Below are 20,888 nucleotides of genomic sequence, written 5' to 3' on the forward strand. Positions count from 1 at the left end.
GATGAAGCTTGTCTTCTCTTGCATCTCCATGCTGAATTCTGCTTAGGGGCTCTGCACTTAGTCCCACCCGAGTGACTATGGGGGCATGTTCCCCTTTCATACAGCTCTTTCACTCCGACACTCATATTCTCCAGCTTCAAATGTCTAGGTGTTAAAAACCTGAGGCTTTTACAACCAGTCGACAGAAACAAGCACATCCAGAGAATGAAACAGTTGATGTAGCCTTGGCATCCCTTTTAAGAACAGACCTTCCAGAGATGCTTATTTCTCCTTTTTGATTCTAGAATGAGCCTAACGACTAATTCAGGATTAGACTGATGACATTTAGATGCATAAATTAGAGCAGATGAATTTGCATGGCCACTATAACTCTTGCTCCTACTACCTGCCCATCTGCTGAGATCTAAAGTTTAGATGTGTCAGTTGTTTTTTACTTCTTTGTCTGCCTAAGGGGAGTTACAGAACAAATAAGGTGAGGCTCTTCTTGATGGTGGACAGCAAAAAGACAAAAGGCAACAATCAAAAGTTGCTACAAGGGAAATCGTGGCTGCATGTAAGGATAAAAATGTTTTCCCATGGGAATGATGCTACAACGGAAAAGGTTGTTGGGCAATACTATCTGCATCCTTGGAAACGATAAAGACTGATTAGACAAGGCGTAGGGCAACCTAATGTAACTTTGAAATTAGTCCTGTCTTCAACAGGAGGTTGGGCTAAAGGCCTCCAGAAATACTTTCCAACTTAAAGTTAACTTAAAGATAACTGATCACCAGCAACATTTCCATATTTGTCAGAACCCCTATGCTGCAAGCTGATTCCTCTTTGAACGTCTTACTGCCTCCCATTCACTGAACATAGGGGAACTGAAGAAAGATAATCTTAATTCTCTTCAGCATTCAGCTTTCTTTGAACAGGAGGTGACATCAAGAAGGCTTTTAAGTATGGATTAGACCTGCTCCGAAAACATCTTTGGTTAATTTGACTGGAAAGCAAAAATCGTCAGAGTTTTGAAATATAAATGAACTTTCTTCAGCCATTCACAGAAGCAAGTTCAAACAAGGGGTGCAAAATGAGCTCAATTTTAGTCTGGGACTGAGATTTTTTTGTGCATGATAGCACAGCAAGGAATGCTGCATTAGTATGGGAGAGGAGCAATCCCTGTGCTATTGGGTCTGCTTGTGCTTCCATACTCCACCTTTGTGACAGGGTCAGGATAAATAGGAATATATAACCTCCAAATTTCCTCCATTCATGATCTCTCTAAAAACAAGCCTTCTTATTGAGGACACTTGCCTCTGCTTCTTCTAATGCTGCTTGAAGGTCACACTTCTCTTGCTCAATTTGCTTCTTTGCTTTCTCCAGCCCATGATTAACTTTTCCAGATTCAGCAATTTGTTCAGTCAGATCAGAAATTTCCTCTGCAACACAGAAAACACTCACTCAAGTAATCTTAGATAATGTTGTCCATGGCACATGCGGTCGCTGTTTGGCAATGGGAGGGACAGAAGAGATAATGCAGCAGTGAGGAGAAATAATAGGTCTTGTCTTGTGTACAATCTTTATTTCTGATTACCTGCTATTTCCAGTTCAGTGTGAAACTTGAAAATGAGTGAGACCACCCAGAGTGAGCTCAGAGAATTATGGCAAATTCCTCTGGATAGTGAAATGACATCTCCAGAGACAGTCCTGTCTGAGTGCTCTCTGTATCCTTAGGTACACCCCCAGGGATCATTCAGCTCACAAAAAGGAACTGAATTGTGTTTCCTTTATACGGTTATTTTTCTTATTAAATACCAATCCATGGCACAGCTACATGGCCCTCCAATAATCAGGAGATAGACAACAGCCCTCCAGATTTTTTCTAATAGCACTGACTGAAGTAATCTGATTAAAAAAAAAAAAAAGATTTTCTGGTTTCATCGTAATTTCTGTCCATTCAGTTAATTTGGTCCCTGTCCATGAATGGAATTATGAAGGTAGGGGAATACTATGAGGAAGCAGAAAGCTGTAATGAGCTGTAGGTGTGTGCTTACAGGTGACCAGGAAAGAAAGTTGCCTAACCTGAACTTTGGGCAAAAATCATGAAAAACAAAACCCTGGGAAGAGGCAGAGCTCTGGTAGCCCAGAAACATGGAAGGATCTTAGGACTCGTGGTGGATCCCAGCTGATAGTAATCTGAACTTACGTTGGAGGTTCTTGTTCTCCCGTCTGACAGTCTCAGCCTGGTCAAGCATTTCTTCATAGGCATTCTTCATCCGGAAGATCTCAGTGCTAAGAGAGCGAGACTCCTTCTGCGCAGCTTCCAGCTCAGCCTGACTCTCCTGGTACTTCTGCTTCCATTCAGCCAGGACCTGGAGCGACAGGAGCATAGGAATGACCCATTCTGCAACACTCCTGTCTCTGCACGTTTGCAGGACAAGAACCCCAAAGGCATGGCCCATCTTATGGTCTTTTACTTTGCACTGTTCTCTGCCTGTGACAATCGATTCATTGTGATACATACTCTTGCTGTTTTGGTGGAAGCTACTTAAATTATCCTCTTCAGCCAGCACTAGTACCTACCACAAGCTCTCAGGCAGGAGTTTGGTTTGTTTTGGAGGTTAGTCTGGAGGTTGTCTGAGTCTTTTTATTATTGCAGGAGCTAGTGGTCTTGCACTCAGCCCACCAAGAAAGATCATGTTCTACTGATTGTCTCCTGAGTTTGGTACCACAGCCCTGTGGGGGATCTTTTTTAGCACATTCACCTAATTCACCCACACCAGGCTGGACTAGGGAAAAGGCTGTACAACATCACTTGGTCAGGCAGTGTTGATTATTTTAAACGTTATTAGAGGCAGTGAAGGCTGGAACTGACCTGATTACAAGCCAGGGCTTGTTAGGCTGCATGTGAATACCTGCTCAGTTTGCTTGATCAAAGACTAGAGATGGATCCTCCCAGTCTCCCTTGTGAAGACTTAACACTTTTAAAAATTATCAGAAAACAACTTTATTGTTTGCTGTGGTCATCTGGGGTTACTCACGCTGTCACATCATCATTACTATGTGTCCCATTGTGTGGTTACCACAGCTTTGCTTTGGATAAAATGTCATTTATCTTACTGTGAGGGCAGAACTTTCATAATTTCAGAATTTGGCCTGGCCTTTCTAATGTCTAAGGGTGTTCAGATCTGGCAGGCACTTTGAATGAACCTTGTCAAAATTCTTCTGCTTTTTATCAAATGCTGCACAGGCTGCATTCGACCTCTCCACGTCAATCATGAGGTCGTCCACTTCCCCCTGCAGCCTCTGCTTTGTCTTCTCCAGTGAAGCACACTTCGAGTTGACAGCCTCAATCTGCTCCTCCGAGTCCTGCAGGCGCTGAGCAAGCTTCTTTCTGAAGGATGAGACAATCAATGCTGAGAGGAGGAAAATTCTATCATTCTCAGAAAATGGACAGAAAGGGAGTTTGGCATGAGAGAGGTGGGCAAAGAGAGCAATTTAGAAAGCTGTGGTGGTGTGAACAGAGAGCATCAAAACGAGCTGGGGTGACACAGCATGCTGGAGTGGTGCATGGGCTGGGACAACACCTACACAACTGGTTGACTATACCCATGCAGAGAAGAACTAGAAACACAGTTTCAATAGTGGAAGTGTAAAGAATGTGCTTTTTCAGCTACTATGATTAACTCTATAGTTAATGCACTGGAATTCTCCTTTCTGTAGACACTCCCAAGCTGCTACTCCTTCTCCTCCTTTAAACCTCTACTCGCTCCCCTTTTCACTCCTAACACATTAAAAAGCACACTGCTCTGCTTATTCCCACTACAAGCATATTCTGTTTTCCTCCAGTTCCCTCTCACATTTATACTTAAATATCATTCTACTTGCTCCAGACCATCCCTTCCCGTACTTGGCCTCCTCCAGCTCCTCCGTGCGCTGAATAGCGTCAGTCTCGTATTTGGTTCTCCACTGGGCCACTTCGCTGTTGGCCTTGGACAGCGCACGCTGCAGCTCCCCCTTGGCTTCCTGCTCCTCCTCATATTGTTCCCGGAGCAAGTCACAGTCGTGGCGAGCAGACTGCAGGGCGTGGGCCAGGGCGTTCTTGGCCTGGGTATTATAATTATACAGAATCAAAACATTAACAATTTGTGACTGAATTTTTTTTTTACTGCATTTTGGTAAAAATTTCACATCTCACTGCACATGTGCAACAGTTGTGAGAGTAACAGAATGAGCAAAGTGAATAACATGAGGGACTCTGTGTTTCAGTCTTGATATTGTTGAACAAGATCAAGCGCTTGTCCATCTTGTCTGGGACAGTGCTGCTCGGTGACATCTGCACCAAGTGCTTCAGGCAACAGACAAGGTGGGAATTCTCTCTCAAGAAGTTTCTCCATAAGCTTTTCAGGTAGAGTTTGGTGTTTATTTGAAAGTGGAAGAAACTTTAAACTGTTTTTTCCTATCTAACCCTAGGTCAGCTTGCACTCTGTGTCTCTTTCCTTTTTATGGCTGCTGCTGTTTTCTTTGCCTTGGGGGTTTCCTGCAGTGGTAAGGTATGCACTCAGAGCTATTTTCTTTCACTTCAGATAGCATGATAAAAAGGACTTAAATTGTCCTCCATATTTCACTTCTATGTCTCTATGATTCTATGATTCTCTGTGTGTTACTCCAAGGCAAAGTTCAAAAGTTTCATCGTTCTGGTATCTCCACCTTCCTCTGAGGAGAAATCTCATTTATTGTTTTAGCTCATTGATTTATTTTATGATTTGTTGGTCCAAATTGGAACAAGTCACCTTATTTTCTTCTTCTAGTTGCCTCTTCAGCTCTTCAGTCTGCTGAGTGAAAGCATGTTTGCCTCGAGTCAGCTGGGAAATCAAGGACTCCTTCTCCTCCAGTTGCCGAGTAAGTTCAACTAATGAGAAGAGATTTACTTCTTTAGACAGAAATATGAGACATAAAACATAAAAATGAGAAGAGCTAGCCATATGGAAAGTGATTACAAGATATAATGTGGTAAAATGAAGGGAGACTAGCAATTTCATTCCCACCAGTAGGAAAAAGCTATCAAAGATAAATGTTGTGTTGGCATTAAAGGAAAGGGCATGAACTGATCACAAACTCACATATTAATTTTGATTGACAGTGCTTCTTTTGGTTTGGTTATATGTTTCTGTGGGTGGAGTCTCTGTGACTGCCACCAGGAGGAAATTCTACAGTCTGAGTTTTGTGAGGTCACCCAGTGATGATTATATTACAAAATACACAGGCATTCAGACAGCATATTTAAGTACTTGGCACAGGACTATTACATTTCATCTAGGCACACACCATGCTCAGTCTGTAGTCGTGTTTTCTGTGTGTTCAGATCATTAATTAGTCGCATATGTTCATCATCTTTGGTTCTGACTTCACTGAACTGGTCTTCGAGAGCTCGGCACATCTTTTCCAGATTGCTCTGTTAAGAGACAGAAAGCATATCCTTCAGCTCATCTAGTTGTTCAGAAGAACAATAGCAGTGATAAGAAATGTTTCTTCCTATGAAGCAACCTTGGCTTTGGAGACAGACTCCATGTTACTGGCCAAGTCATCAATCTCCATCTTCAGCTCGCTCTTCTCCTTCTCCAGCTTCTGCTTCACTCGCTGCAGGTTGTCGATCTGCTCCCCAAGCTCAGCTGTGCTGTCCGCGTGCTTCTTGCGCAGGGCGGCAGCCGTGGCTTCGTGCTGCAGCGTGGCCTCTTCCAGGTCGCGACGCATCTTCTGAAACTCTGCCTCACGCTTCTTGTTCATCTCGATCTGAGCTGCCGTGGCCCCTCCTGCTTCTTCCAGGCGCTCGCTGATCTCCTCTAGCTCCCTGGAGAGGTCAGCGCGCTGCTTTTCAGTTTTTGCACAGATTGCACGTTCAGCCTCAATTTCTTCCTCTAATTCCTCTGTTCGAGCCTGTGAAGGGTAATTGGTTAAATGAGGACTTCTGAATAGACAGATTTGAAATTATCATTAAGGAGTAAAGAACAAATGTTCCCAACCATTTATATCAGTGTAGAAAGTAAAGCACCACTAGAAATTTCACTGGATTGTTTCATAGGACGTGGAATATCCTGGTTTGGAACAAGAGTGACTGTAAAATCTGATATTTCATTTTATGTTATAGCTCAGAATGGATTCATCATGCTGTGCACTTTTTGGAAGAAACAGGTGATGTGTCACTGGAAAATGTAAAGGAATGTGAATTTCTTAGAAATTTCCCAAAGCTCAGGCCAAAACAAAGCAGTGTCCTCTCTCCATCAGTAAGCAGGATGGAAGAAACCTTAAGATAGGCAACCGTGGGATAACAGGACTGAAGCAAACTGTCTTCCTGGCTCTGCATTGAGAAGGTGATTGCTGTCCTTCTCATGACAGGTTATGTCACATTCTATTGTTTTCTTCGAAAAGTAATTCTTCATGGCTTCACTACTGTTATAACTCAGTATCTGATCCATGTTCAAAGCCTGCCACAAGCTTCACTTTAGAAATTTCTTACGTAGTTATGTATGATTAGAGGCCAGAGTTTCTGTAAAAATGCCCTGAGATGAGAAAAGCACCTGGAGTCCATGTTATTGTTTTCGTCATGTGTATGAAAATACTTCGTAGACCAGTCTAAGAAAAAATATCAATTAATTCCAAGGAACTTGTGCCCAGCTACTAAAACCAGCAATAACCCTTAGACTTTACCTGAAGCTCCTTGATTTTCTTTTGCAGCTGGGAACTTTGAGCCTGCTCATCTTCAATTTTACTCTGCAACTGGCTAATTTCAAAATCCTTTCTGTTAAAGAACAAGAATGCAAATTCAATACAGTTAAGATAAAATCTGAATTTCAGAATTCAGAGCTCAAAAACTACAATACTTTTTTAGCCTGTCATCCATCTGTTGCTTGTCATTTTCCAGATCCATTATGGAATCCTGAGACATTTTCAGATCTCCCTCCAGTTTTCTCTTTGCTCTCTCAAGGTCCATTCGCAGTTTCTTCTCTTGTTCTAGTGATCCTTCGAGCTAAAACATAAAACATACTTTGAAACACATAAAATATACTTTTTAACTATTCTTGGTTTAAAAATTTTAATGAGAGTTGGAAATTGAATAGAAAAACTAATTCAATCCTATATACGCTTCTCATCTTTTCCTATGCTATGTCTTGCTGCAAGATCAAAGCAACCATCACGACTTGGTTTGAGATATTAAGCTGTCCACAGCTTGGCTGTGTGCAGTTGAAATGCGTGTTTTTGAAGAATACACAGATCAAATTTTTCAGTGCCTGCAGTTCCTGGCATATAAACTGCTCAATATCGACAAGTTCCCAGTGTTCATAACTTGCTGAAGTATATCCACACTGCACAGTAAGAAACCACAAGTGACTCTACAGCAGACTTCAAACTGCCACAGATACACTGCTCCAGCTGGTTGGTTAAAAGGGGGCACAAAAGCCTACAATGCCGAAACACCCAGTAATGAACATAGTTTAAATAGGCAGGGAAAGATGAGACATGTACTGGATTCTACTGTCAACTGCCAATGATTTATTAGCTGAAATAATTAGAGCTGCCTTTGCTGCTTTAGGTGCTGCTTATACTCTCAACTACAGATTTCTAGTCTCTTCTAATCCATAAGAGCATCCACCTACGCAATCTAACAGCTTTTTCTTACATCATCTACTTGCTGCTCCAGTTTGGTCTTGGTTTTGGTGAGTGTACTGACTTTGTCTTCCTCAACTTGCAAGTCATCCAGTGTCTGCTGGTGGGCTTCCTGGAGGGCCTTTTTCTCCTTAGTGAGTTTAGAAATGTTTTCATCCAGACCTGCCATCTCTTCAGTAAGATTCTTAACCTGTGAAGACAGTCGACATCCATACTATGAGGGGGTGCCCTGAGGAACAACAGACTGAGAACACGGTGACTGCACCCTCGCAAAATCTTGCATGGATGTAGTCAAAATGCTCTCCACAGAAGGTCTGTGTTGTTCACGATGACGGTAGCAACAGGTGTCATGCCTGACAGTCACACCTCTCTGATCCTGCAATGGTAGGAATTCTTGGTTTAGTATTTTTTACTACCAGCCCAAGCCTGCTGAATTCTACAGTGGAACATGCACTAGACTGTCACTTTCCTCCTCAACCTTTTCCCACCGGGATTTACAAAAAGCCTCTGAATTGTTCTTGATCAAAAAATTTATTTACAGCCACAAATTCTCAGCAAGTGAGGCTATTTAAAAAGATATTATCAAATTCCAAGCATAGCCAGAGATATGTTAAGTTTTTTGTAAAAGTAAAGAAACATGATAACATGACAAAGAACCTTATGCCCTTGGAACAGGCGATCACAAATTCAGGGCAGGAGCTTCTACCTGGGCTACTGGATATATCAGCCTTGCCAGCTTCATCTTGGAAACGTATTCCTTCAATGGAGCACTGAACAGCAGCAACCTTATCTCAAACACACCAGGTGCTGTGCATTAGCCTGCCTGACCCTTGCTTCCCATTTATCTCATTCGGATGGGAAAGCCTGACAGCAGGGATAAGGGTATTCCACTCTGCTGAGTGCTCTAGCTACGTGGCCCTGACATCTGATAAGACGGTCCCTCATCCTAATACCCAGCACCAGCTAGATTTCCTCTAAGCATTAGTATAGAAATGTCCAACATATCTGTAATTGCAAACTTAGGATCCGGCATTGTTCTCAGTGATGGCAGTGAAGGGAACCTCAAGGCTGTAATTACATCTCTGCTGGTATTGTTTCCACAGCAGGACTGAACACTGTCACCACAGCCGTCGGCTTTTGAATTCTAATATATATATCTCAGTTCTGTCTCCTCACATTGATCATTGAGATGCACGTGAAGAAACCTGTGCTTTCCCTGGGAGATAAATGGCCACACCTGATGTTGCTACACTGACAGTCTCAACCTTAGAAGTCAGGAAGAACGCTCGTCATATCGTCAAGTCAATGGAAGGGAAGGATGTCCATCCTAGCTGAGGCCTGGGCTTCTTAAATATAAGAGAATTATAAGAAAACATTTGACATCTGCAAAATCGGTTCTCCTCAGCACATGTGAGAAAGGACCAGCATAGCTGTTCTGTGCTGAGCTGCTCACAAGCATACTAGTCCTCCGTTGTGCACAGGAGGCACAAATACACTGGTTCCTTATGACTGTAAACAGCCAAATACGGCAATTCTCTATCAAGCACCATTATGACCCCTTAACTATTTTGAACTGTCACAGAAAGTATATTTTTCCTAAGAGGAAGATATAATTAAAAAAAAAAACATTCTGTCAGTGGTGATTAAGTAGCAATACCTCTCTCCTGTGCCTTGGGTACATAACACTTGCATTCAGAGCACTTAGGAATGACTGCAGCTTTCCACAAAACTGAAAATGGTCATGGGAAACTGAAAATTGTCATGGGAAACTGTCTGGGGAAGAATGATTCCCCGATTGCTCTGTCACCTTATTCTCTGTTGCATGCTTCTCTTTTTCCACTTTGGCCAGAGTCAGTTCAAGATCATCAATATCTTTCTTCAGCTCAGAGCACTCATCTTCAAGTTTCCTCTTCTTTGCTGTCAGTTCAGCATTCATCTCCTCTTCATCCTCTATTCTTTCACTTAGTTCTTTAATTTTAGCTTCCAGCTGGATTTTACTTCTGATGAGTCCTTCGCATCTCTCTTCAGCGTCAGCTAGGTTTTCACTCTCCTGTTAGAACACATCGAAGGCACATCTTATTTAGCATAAAAATGACAAAAGGCAACATATGTTTTTCAAGCACCATCTTCAGGAAACTGATTAAACAAGTCAGGGAAGAATTTCTTACGCAAATCACAGTAATGCGTATGATTCGAGCACAAGGAAATTGTCCTGCTCAGTCATGGCTAGGAAAGTGGACCATAATCCCATAGTAGAGACACTTCAGCTGGTCAGATGGTGTGACTACAGTACCATGTAATAGACTCACAGGCTTCAGTCATAACAAGGAACCTACAAGGTATCAGTGAGATAAATAGGTGGGCAGCAAACTGGATTTCATGGAAGCATGATTTTAGATGTGGATTTGCAAATCATATAGCATTTCAAAGTCATCTTTCATAGAGTGTTGGATGACTCTATGTTTAATAAGCTCCTCCAACTCTAATGACACAGGTCAGTCTGTCTCTGCCCAAACTTCTTCCACTTTATTCGCATGCTCCCATCATTCTTTAATCTCTCAGCCAAGACATGGTCAAGCTCAGCCTAAATTGTAGACTGCAACTTATACTATAAGTAACATTTTGAGACAGATGATTAACAGGTAAAATTTTGTCTAAATTAATACTATGATGATGCATTCTAAACAGAATAGAGAAAAGGTATCATTGCCTCCCAGAAGAGTTGTGGCTGAAAGCTATTACTGAAGTAACAGAAGATGGTATGTGTAATTCTCTCTCCGATTCTGTCTGAAACCAATAATGCACTGAAAACCATAGGTAGTGAGTGTGCATCTTCTGAGGACAAACCCAGAGAAAACGATGCTTGAGGAATCTTTCAAGTAGGCTTGACAGAAATTCCCCCAGGAAAATGGGACTTAGCAAGAAGACAGGAAGGACTCTTCCAGTACTGAAGCAGTGAGAAACTGCGAGTTGAGAAAGTCAGGCAGCACACTTGAGGGCAATTATCATACCTTAGGAGTTCTTTTATGTTCTGAAGTCTGAAATTTGTGTGCTTTAAAAGGCATTCTAACCTGGAAGTTAGTTAATCTAGTTAAACCTGGGCTTCTTTGTTTTCTTGGCTTAACACCCATGAAGGAGTAATTAAGAAAGTGAAGCCCCAAATGCTTGCAGACGGGGTGGATTCTGGAGAACAGAGCATTAAGCACCAAGAAGGGTACAAATAAACTCAGAAAACTGGGTGAGGTTAAGCTGAAGTTCTGAGAATAGATTCAGATAATTAATCTGATGTTCATTGTGCACAGTTACAGCCTCGGTGCTTGAAGCAATACAGGACTCCTGTCAAAACCCAACTGGTTTCAAAAGCACAGGGAAACAACTAACCGGTCCACTTGCACCAGGCTGCCTTTGCCCATGTACTATCTTATTACCTTTTAAAACCTAACAGTATTCATGTCTTGTGCAATTTCAGTCTCTGCTCAGCAGTATTCCAGAGAACAGCATCAGTCTTTGTTCCACAGTTTCAGTCCTGTTTCTGACAGAAAAGCTCCCCTGCACTGGCTCCATATTATAATGGTCAGCAGATGTGGAAACAGCCTGTATTTCATTCAGAATCAGATACTGTTGTTAGGAGCACGTTGCATATACGTTGCATCTGATTCTTCACTGGTGACTGCTTAATAGTGAAGTGGGTTTACATGGGAGCCCAGTCAGAATTTCTTGCATTCTTGCTGATGGTAATGTTTTATGTGTGCTTTGTACTCGCTTTGCTTAGGTGTAAATGACAAGATCAGATACAAAGCAGGGGAGAATCTGACCCTGTTACATGCCTATTTATGAAGGACAATGGAAAAGAGAAGGAATAAAGCAGCAGAATAGGAGGAAATGAGATGAATGTGAAAATGGAGGTTACTCACAGATTGAACCTGAAGCTGCAGGTCATTTTTCTCTTGCAACAGGGTCACCATTTTCTCCTCCAGCTCTTTCCTTTTTGCCTCAGACTTTGCAAGCTCCTCCTTTGTTTTCTCAAACTCCTCTTTCATGTTGGCCATCTCCTTCTCCGATTCTGCGCTCTTCAGCAAGGGCTTCATCTTGAAGTACAGCTTCATCCAGGGCCAGTGCTTCACATTCATGAATGCACGGACATTGTATTGGATGATATAAATGGATTCTCTGAAAACACATGAAAACACTGTTTATGAGGCTAATGAGACAAATTCTTATTATTTGCCATACAGCATCAGCATTTTCCTCAAGGAAATTTTGTGTGAGATTTTTGTTCTCACCTCCCTTGCTTTTATTAAAGAGTCATTTCTAGGCCCTTGAATGCAGAATGGCTGGTTCAGTAGAATGAACAATAACTATGTCTGGATATAAGAGGCAGAAATACTCCAAGCCAGACAAACTTCTCTGACGCGTTGCCTGGGAATCTCTGAGACTTTCCTCAGTCTCAAGGCAAGTGCAAGTGCTTAGGTGGATACCAGGGTGAAAATTGACATCCTTGAAGTACTGCTGCTGAGATTACGAATCTGAGACTTACTGTCAATTGCAGAAACAGCAGCTTGATGCATTTTGGGTCACTCAAAATAGCAAATACCATATCGGAAATTACTAACACAAAAACTGAAAACAAAATTAAGTGTTTTTGTGGGACGGAACGCTAAAGAATGTTGTTGATGCCCATAGTTCAAGGGGAGATCTGACAATTCCTTGCAGAGAAATTCTTAAGAAAGAGTTATTGAATTCTTGGAAACTATCCCTGGCTCAGGAAGCCCCTGAACTAAATGTATACTGCAGAGTATTACATATGAAAGCAGCTGGTTGGCAGAGCATCCTATACATTTATGCATTCCTTGCTCCCCCTGAAACTTTCACTTGCCAACAACATTTGAGTAAGTTTGCTTGGCTTGCCCAGTTCTGCCACTCCTACACTCTAAGTTTTGCATGATTAATCCCATCTCAAAGCGAGAGAGCTGAAGTGGGAAGGGCATCTGGAATGGTCAAAAGTATGGAGTACTTCTCTGTACAAGCTAGAATTGTCCATCTTAGGTGACTGAGACATGAAAGAAAATTAAAGAAAAGGAGAGCAGAGAGAAATGATATGCCATTCCTTACAAAACCAATGTGATCCAATGAAATTATCATACAACGTCATGTTCAGACAAACCTTTGCACTCGTTCAGTTTGGCATCTCCATCAGAGGGTTCTTTAAAGGTTCAAAATGGTAAGTGCATTCCTGGAGAAAAGGGTTGCTGTTAAATACTAAATATCATGGTCCAGCTGCATGGTTCCATTGCTAAATATCCATTACTAGAATTTGGGAGGCTATAACAAGGAAACTATTAGTTTGTGCTTGCTCTGTTTCCCCTAGTGTTTCTAAGGGTCTTTCCTGAGCACAGTTTTTTGCCTGAGACATATACTGCATTGCTGGACTTTTGGTCTGACACAGTGTGATTGTTAATATTTTCTTATATTACCTTCTTGCATTCATCTTTTTAAATTCAGTTCTCATGAGGTAACCTCTGCACATAGCTTGTGTGTGCGTGATGAGGCTCACAAGCTTCTCATCTCTCATCTCTTCTAAAAGTCCCAGGAGACCTGCCTTGAAGAACACCTAGAATGTAAAATAGAGTCAAATAGTTTGAGGCTTAGACAGATACACAACCATTGGCAGATGTTGCAGGGTGAACTACTTCTCTCATCCTATCCATCCTATCTCGTAAAATATATGGAAGCTGAGCTATCTGAAAGTGGCTGAATATGCCATCTGAAATCTAGACAGTCTTGGCTGAAAATAATGTGATGACAAGGGGACACGTCTTCTCATCAGAGGTAATTTTGGAAAAATGCCTGCAGAGTAAAGGTTTAACAGCTAGAGAAATTTTGTGTCAGTGTTCATATCCTCAGTGTTCCTGTGATTCACGACATGTCACTCTATGCATGATCTAATCACATTATTGCAGTGTTTTTTGGTACCTGCTCCAGTGCAGGTTGTGGAAGATCTAGCTCATCAGTAGTTATTAAAACAAAGAGTTAAATTTCAACTTAGTACTAAATACTAATCTGTCTCTTCGCTCTACTCTACCCATCTATGTCAGGCTCAAGATTTGCTCTGTGAACTGACTTAGAGATGGCTTGAGAAGAATACATGAGGTCTGTTCACTAGCGTAGGTGTCTGGGTTTTTGTACAGAGATAGTACTGCCTTGGCTGTGCTGATCAGAGAATCAGTGTCCCAGCTAACACTGCTTTGGTTATGGAAGACAAGCTTGTGTGTGCTTAAATCCCCTGAAAATCTGACTGTCCAAACTTGTCTGAGCCTGTCAAATGTGCATTGATACAAACGAGTTCAACTGGCAGAGAAAGGGCAGCAGTAGTTCCAGTTGCAGCCATGCTGGGTCATTCTGGTAGTGTGGTGTTCCCAAAGCTGACAGTACTGCCCCTCACACATATGCCCAGAACCAGACAAGTTCTCTGTACTACTTGTTAATGGTATACTTGGCTTCTAATCATTGTGACGGCTGATTTCTCATGCAAGAAATACTTTCATTGAACAACATTTTTGCCATTAGTTACACCATCTCTTCCACAAGGACTTTACCTTGGTGTGGCCAAATCTGTATTGGTTGTGGTCAACATCAATGGAGGAAAGGAGCTTTTCCGAAGCCTTTTTGCTGTCAATGAATTGGCCTTCTGGAATGGCTGAGGCATTAAGAATCTTGTACCTGTGGTAAGAAGGTTGTAAGGACTGGTTGCAAACAGCATGAGGAAAATAGGATCCATCCTATCTCATAAAATATATGGAAGCTGAGCTATCTGAAAGTGGCTGAATATGCCACCTGAAATCCAGACATTCTTGACTGAACATAATGTGATGACAAGGGGACACGTCTTCTCATCAGAGGAATCTGTTGGCTGTATAACAACAGAGTATGTTGTTACATACAAAATTAATGTGCATACTTAGGAGTGTCTGCACGTCCAGTAATTAGGAAGAGCAGAGTGAGAACTTGTCAACTTCTCTCATCTTGTTTCATTGATGAGAGGAACACTACCCAAAGTTGAAGATGAATTAAAACTACTAACAAAAATCACTTATATCCCAAAGGAAATTAAAATATTGCACTGCTTACAGTCTCTACAAGTTGCACCACTGAATTCTTGAGTTTAAACTAAAAATGGCATAGTATTATTCTGTAAATGCTAACAGTAGGTCTTAGCATTTTGCAGGGTAACTTAGTGATTAAGGTAATCCTGTGTCATGGACAGGACCACCTAATCCTTCTGAGGAGTTTCTTCAGATATATCAAAGAGGATGTGATTGTACACTGGAGTGCTTATTCTCAAGTCTGCCTTGCAATGCTATATGTAAAATCAAGACAGTGAATATGGTGCAGTGAATTTATGCTCTATTTTAGGCTTCTATTGTAGTTCCTTCTGAACTTCAGCACATTTCCTTTGAACTGTAAAGCACTTTATGGCTCTGGACCATGGCCATTATGGACAGATTCCTTCACCTGTCACATCAAATTATAATTTTACAATTGAGACAAGCTGATGCCTTACTGAACATCAGGTTGCAGGGCATTTTCAGAGAGGTATTGGGTCTTTTTCATACCAGTTCAGCATGGAAGGTGCTAGTGTTACACTTTATTATAACAGCAGCTGGTTCTGATTCAGCATTTTATAGCAACAGAGCTCACATGAACCAGTTTGTCTCCTTTTTAAAGATGAGGAAAACAAGGCACAGGGTGCAGGCCAGTGACAGGCCACTGGCAAAACCCTGGATTTTGGAATGCTTGGTCAGTGCAGTGTAAGGATGCTGTGCTGATGTGTGTTGGTTTTGTATCTGTACTCTGGGAGACTTTAAAAGAGCAGTCTCTGATGCCACTTAACTCATTACACTACAAGCATTTTGCACCTCTTTGAATCATTGGGCATTGACTACAATTTAGAAATTATACTGGTTCTGATAAATCAAGAAATCACTGGTCTGATCAAAGAGAGAAAAACTGGAGTGACATAAGGCAGTATTAATGACTCGGTTCCCACAAATGCCAGTAATCTAGGCTGATTCAGAAGGTGTCTCTCCATAATGTTACCAGACTTGTCACCTGAGTGGTGGGTTTACTGAGTCCTTGTCTTAACAGACAGTAATAACTGAGGACCTACCGTTGCTTAAAGTCCGCATAAAGGATTCTGCTTGGAAACCCCTTTCTGCAAATTCGGATGCCTTCTAGAACCCCATTGCACCGCAGCTGATGCATCACCAAGTAATGGTCCATTTCACCTTAAATAAAACACATCCATCATGAGTCTCTTTTTCTTCCAAAGAATCTCCATATGTATTAGCATTCCAGAATTACCTTACCTTCCTTTTTTTGATAAAATTCAACCAGTTCTTAATTAAAGATGCAGGAAGTGAAGAGAGAACATGCCTTCCTTTCATACCAATTGCAGAGAGTTGCTTCAGTGAGGTGAGCTTTGCTGAGAATGCCCAGGCCAGCAGTGATTGTGAATCACCAATGGCCAAAAGGCCTAAGACCACATTACTCAAAAATGGCAGGAGACCACATTAGGAGACCAGCTGAAAAATCTCCAACAGCATCAGCATCCTCATTGGATAAAGATAGAGGTGGCACAAGGTAGAGTTTAGTACCATCTAGGCAATCAGCTCTTCACATTATTTAAGATTTTACCTTGGGTATGCCATATAAGTGTTGACTACACTCAAACTTGATTAGATTTGATAGCTAGATAGATTCCAAAACAGGAGTGGATAAGCAGGTTGCTTAAAGCTCTCAGTCTGCCTGTAGAGGACAGTTGATTAAAATTGAAGGAATTATCTTTTTCATCCTAAAATATCTATTGGATATAGTAATCAATGGTATTTCTAAGTCTTATTCCCAAATATTATAAACAAAGTACAACTGGTGGAATAAAACCCTCTTGGAATCACTTTATCATGAAGGAATTTCCATCAGCTACTAGAGACATTAATTAGTACATAATGGTCTGTATGCTTAACTCTATCATTCAGCATAATCAATAAAGGTGTACCCAAAGGAGTTGTTAGAAAAGTCATGATTAAGCAGCCTAAAACCGTCTAACAATTAGAAGATGTCCCGTTTCTCTTCCTTCACTCCACCATCCTTAATTTTGCTCACACAGAACTACCTTTTTTTCAGATTCCCTCTGAGTCACCTCTGTCAAAACAACCAACTGAACCTGAAACATCAGCCATACCTGGCAAAATCATTCATTCAAATATGCCTTTCTATTTTAGTAGGTTTCCTTAATTGCCATCTTAAACTTTCTCAACTGTTAAGACTCCAGTGGGATTCCTCTTTCCTTTCTTTAGGATACAAAGTGTGGACATTTCCTTTTGGGCTTTCATTTAGTCAGTGGAGTGAAACGATTTTCTTTCTAGGATGTGATTAATCTCATCTAAATATAAATGTATAAAAGAGACCAGATGAGTCATACTTTAAAATGTCAGCTTCTCTTCACTGAGTATAAAAGGAGTTTGGCTGATGTCTGAAATGTGAATGTCATACATATGCATGTTGCTTAAATCCTGCTTGTGGTCTTCAGGGTTACTCAGAGAGACATAAACAAGAAAGGCAAGAAATGTTCTGAAATGTGTCTTTTGTTTCCTGAGCAGATTAAACAGCTGCTAAGTTCCTGTTTTCTGATACTCCTGTTCCATTCACTACATTCTACTAGTATCTACATTTTCATTCTGCCAGTATCAGTCCTCATAATGATTAGACTCCTAAAACCCACACAGGCAACTCTTTCCCCAAGTACATTAATTTAACGGCCACATGAAAATACTCCTGAACTTGACCATTCTTGGAGACTAAATCCTTTGTGAGAGTTCAATATTCAATTAAATAAAGGAAGAAAAGTAACTTTATATCAAAATGCTTTCCAAGTGCTAGCAGCACCCAGCAGCTTGTACGTGGAATTCTACAAATGATGTATAATTTATTTGACAGTCTTCCAGCTCAGTGAATCAGATCCTAACACTGAATGTTTAGAAATCAGTAAATGGTCTTGGGCTGAACTGAACAGTTCTGTATGACATGGTGGTCCTAAAAAACAGGCATTTGTTAGGGATTTGCTGATGCTGTTACCCTCAAAGGACAATTTCATCATCTGTAATCAGTCTCCTCTTTATCATCTTCAGTTTTGTACACACATTAAGACAGGTGAGGGTTGTGGACCATGTAATGCTCAAAATTTTACACTCACAGTAAACAATACAAGAAGGTTTACTTGGGCACTGTCCTGTAGGCCAACCCTCACAAGAACTTCACATGGAAAGGGAGCTGTTTTGGGAAGAAGTTAGTGTGGAAGCTAAGCAAGCCGATTCCTTTCAGTCCCGTGTCTTCGGAGTATAATGATGGACTTACCAGGTGTCTTGGTCTCATTAGGAATCAGGCAACGCACAAAGTGAGGATGAGTACTTCTCAGGTTAGTCATCAACTTGTTTAGGTTTTCCTGTGATAGAACAAAACATGGGTTTGAGCTTTAAGCTACAAAGCTTTTGCATTTTTATTCAAATATCAAGGAGTTACAGAATCACAGAATGGTTCGGACTGTAAGGGCCTTTGAAGATCATCAAGCCCAAACCCCTACCATGGGCAGGGACATCTTTCCGTAGATCAGGTTGCTCCAAGCCCTGTCCAACCTGACCTTGAGCACTTACAATGATGGGGCATCCACAGCTTCTCTGGGCACCCTGTTGCAGTGTCTCACCACCCTCATAGTAAAAAAATTTCCTCCTTATGACCAATCTAAACCTACCCACTCGCAGTTTAAAACTGTTGCCTCTTGTCCCATCGCTACAGGCCTTGGTACAAGGTCTTTATCCATATTTCTAATAAGCATGTTTTATATATTGAAAGGCCTCAATGAGGTGTCCCTGAAGCCTTCTCTTCTCTAGGCTGAACAACTCCAACTCTCTCAGCCTTTCTTCACAGGAGAGGTTCTCCAGCCCTCATATCATTTTTTGTGGAATCATGGCTCATTTAAAAGGAAATTCACATACCCTGAACACAGCAGACACGGTCTGGAAAGAGCCCCCCTTCTTCTTAGCTCCCTTCTTGCCTCCACCACTGTCACCTTGGAAGTAGAGAGGAGGTGAACAGTTAGAGAAAGCAGTATGTTTTGTAGGCCTCATCTTCCTTTCTTTGGTCATGGGCCAATAAAACAACTAATTTTCAATTTTAAATGCTAACCCACTGCTTCATGGGAGTTTCAGTGAACTACTGCTATCTGGTTGTTGATCAGCATATGGTATATTTGGTCTCAGATGCAGGATTTACGTTGCATAGTATATGGTTTTAATGATATGGAACACTATGGCCTGACATGAGTTTCATAATAGTGTACTCAGTACTACTAGTCAAATTGCTTTTACTGATAGATATCTCCACTTTTTTGTTTGTTCCTTTGTTTTTAATTACGTGAAAGCCTGCAAGAATGCGGCTCAGCAGAGGACATTCATTTATCAGTGTGGTGAAGCCTTCTTTTGAAAAATCTCCTAATCAAATGTCCCAGGTAAAGAATAGGGCTGTATTCTGAGTTAAGGCACCCCAAAGGCAGGAAGGAAATCGTAGTCTCAGGAATACAAGTCCAAGCAGCTTAGTGCCTTTTCCTGTTTGCTGCAATGTTGAAGCCAATTAAATCGAGTCTTAAATTGAGTGTTTATGCTCTGAATTGCACACCTTATTGAAAATTTCATCCCCACAACCTTTTCTTCTCACCTTCCATATGCTGATGATACCTGCAAGACCAACAGCTGACTCATGCCCACTATTTCCTAGGAGCTTGCTCAGACATGTTGTGTCAGCCAAACTGAGCTGCAGGGACTTTCTTGAGCCTCAATCCCTGCTGTCCATATCCCTGATGGCTGAGTTGACTACTACTGTGTACTTCCTTTTCTTTTTGCTTAGCATCTGAGCTGCCAGAATATTGGGAACTTCTTTGTAGAAATCTGTGTGGCCATTTTTGGTAAGGCAGAAGTCTTGACTGTCCCACTTGATGGTCTTCAGTCGCAAAAGGGGCAAGAGATTGGACTGCTCTCTGATGCCCCTAGAGGACTTCTGACTTAAATTATCTGTCTCATTTTCCCCTGCAACACCAGGACTGTTCAGGTGGATATGAAATAGTTCCATGATCTCCTTTTAGTTGCTCCTATTCACCTCAGGAAACAAAACTCTGTCCCCAAAGACTATAAAGTGCTTGCACTTTGCATGTATATTTGTCACCTGCCTAGAGGATCAATAAACATGCACATGATTCACAGCACAGCAAGTCAGGAAACATATGCCTCTTGTCACTTTGGTTTGGACTTGCTGAGTTTTACTTCTCTGCACCACATGAATGTGGTGTTTTCAGCAATTCTGCATGTTGGTATCTTAGATTTGGCATATCTGGGTGCACACAGAAACAAGGTCACAATAGCAGGTGATAGTCTGTAGTATACCACAGAGAGGAGAAACAGGAGTAGATTTTAGTTGATTCTTGCCTTATCAATCATCACTGAAAAATAACTTACTTGTTTCTGCACCAGCATAGTTAGAAAAAAGGAAGGACAGCAGCTTCAAGGATGATTTCTGGTACAGCCCCACAACAGTTTCATTCAGGGGGTCCTTGTTCTTATCAAGCCAGCCAGAGATGTTGTAGTCCACCGTGCCAGCATAGTGCACCAGGGAGAAGTGAGCCTCAGCCTTGCCTTTGACTGGTTTGGGCTTCTGGAAGTTGTTGGACTTGCCCAGATGTTGGTCATAGAGCTTGTTCTTGAAAGAGGTGTCAGTTGCCTTGGGGAACATGCACTCCTCTTCCAGGATGGAGAAGATGCCCATGGGCTGGGAGAAATACGAATGCATGAAGAAAATAAGTGGTGGGGAGAAAAAAGTAAATAAAATATCGCCTTGCATATGATTCGTGCCTTGTTTCAGTGACTAATTTGTACTGCACAATTTCTTAATACATAGCTAGTTACTATAATAATCAGGCAAACTATAATGATTATGTTGCTCAAGCTACTACCCATGAACATAGCAATGCCACAATACTGTTTAAATACATCTTTGACTGAAAGGCTCTATATATGTATTATAATCAATTGTTTCAATTATCTTTATGCTACATCATTAGGAAGTACATTTCAGCATCCTGTTTGTGGTACTGTTGCTGTTGTGTATGCCTGCTACAAAGCTATCAGGTTGCAATTGTC

General features: G+C 41.4%; 1 protein-coding gene and 1 long non-coding RNA gene across 3 annotated transcripts in view; one reads left to right on the forward strand and one right to left on the reverse strand.

Annotated features, from left to right (window-relative positions):
• LOC110356623 (uncharacterized) overlaps positions 1–20,888 on the forward strand; it is a 132,780-nt gene that overhangs the window by 5,852 nt on the left and 106,040 nt on the right. Inside the window, exons 5-6 of one of the 2 annotated variants that reach the window (XR_010466980.1) lie at positions 4,453–4,532; positions 4,791–4,881. This is a non-coding gene — a long non-coding RNA (uncharacterized LOC110356623). The remainder of the gene's footprint in view (positions 1–4,452; positions 4,533–4,790; positions 4,882–20,888) is intronic. The other variant, XR_010466981.1, reaches the window with a different exon arrangement.
• The window catches only part of LOC102085069 (myosin-1B), a 36,152-nt gene that overhangs the window by 5,243 nt on the left and 10,021 nt on the right, over positions 1–20,888 (reverse strand). The window contains exons 15-32 of the mRNA XM_021283556.2: positions 20,208–20,517; positions 18,696–18,769; positions 18,058–18,145; positions 15,812–15,929; positions 14,241–14,364; positions 13,119–13,255; positions 11,559–11,814; positions 9,452–9,694; positions 7,658–7,834; positions 6,861–7,006; positions 6,688–6,778; positions 5,527–5,916; positions 5,308–5,434; positions 4,773–4,891; positions 3,890–4,086; positions 3,190–3,373; positions 2,186–2,351; positions 1,294–1,418 (exon numbers count right to left, since the gene is read on the reverse strand). Coding sequence (XP_021139231.2) covers positions 1,294–1,418; positions 2,186–2,351; positions 3,190–3,373; positions 3,890–4,086; positions 4,773–4,891; positions 5,308–5,434; positions 5,527–5,916; positions 6,688–6,778; positions 6,861–7,006; positions 7,658–7,834; positions 9,452–9,694; positions 11,559–11,814; positions 13,119–13,255; positions 14,241–14,364; positions 15,812–15,929; positions 18,058–18,145; positions 18,696–18,769; positions 20,208–20,517 — 3,072 coding nt within the window. The remainder of the gene's footprint in view (positions 1–1,293; positions 1,419–2,185; positions 2,352–3,189; positions 3,374–3,889; positions 4,087–4,772; positions 4,892–5,307; positions 5,435–5,526; positions 5,917–6,687; positions 6,779–6,860; positions 7,007–7,657; positions 7,835–9,451; positions 9,695–11,558; positions 11,815–13,118; positions 13,256–14,240; positions 14,365–15,811; positions 15,930–18,057; positions 18,146–18,695; positions 18,770–20,207; positions 20,518–20,888) is intronic.

The sequence above is a fragment of the Columba livia genome, chromosome 18 (genome assembly GCF_036013475.1).
Source record: "Columba livia isolate bColLiv1 breed racing homer chromosome 18, bColLiv1.pat.W.v2, whole genome shotgun sequence".
NCBI lineage: Eukaryota > Metazoa > Chordata > Aves > Columbiformes > Columbidae > Columba > Columba livia.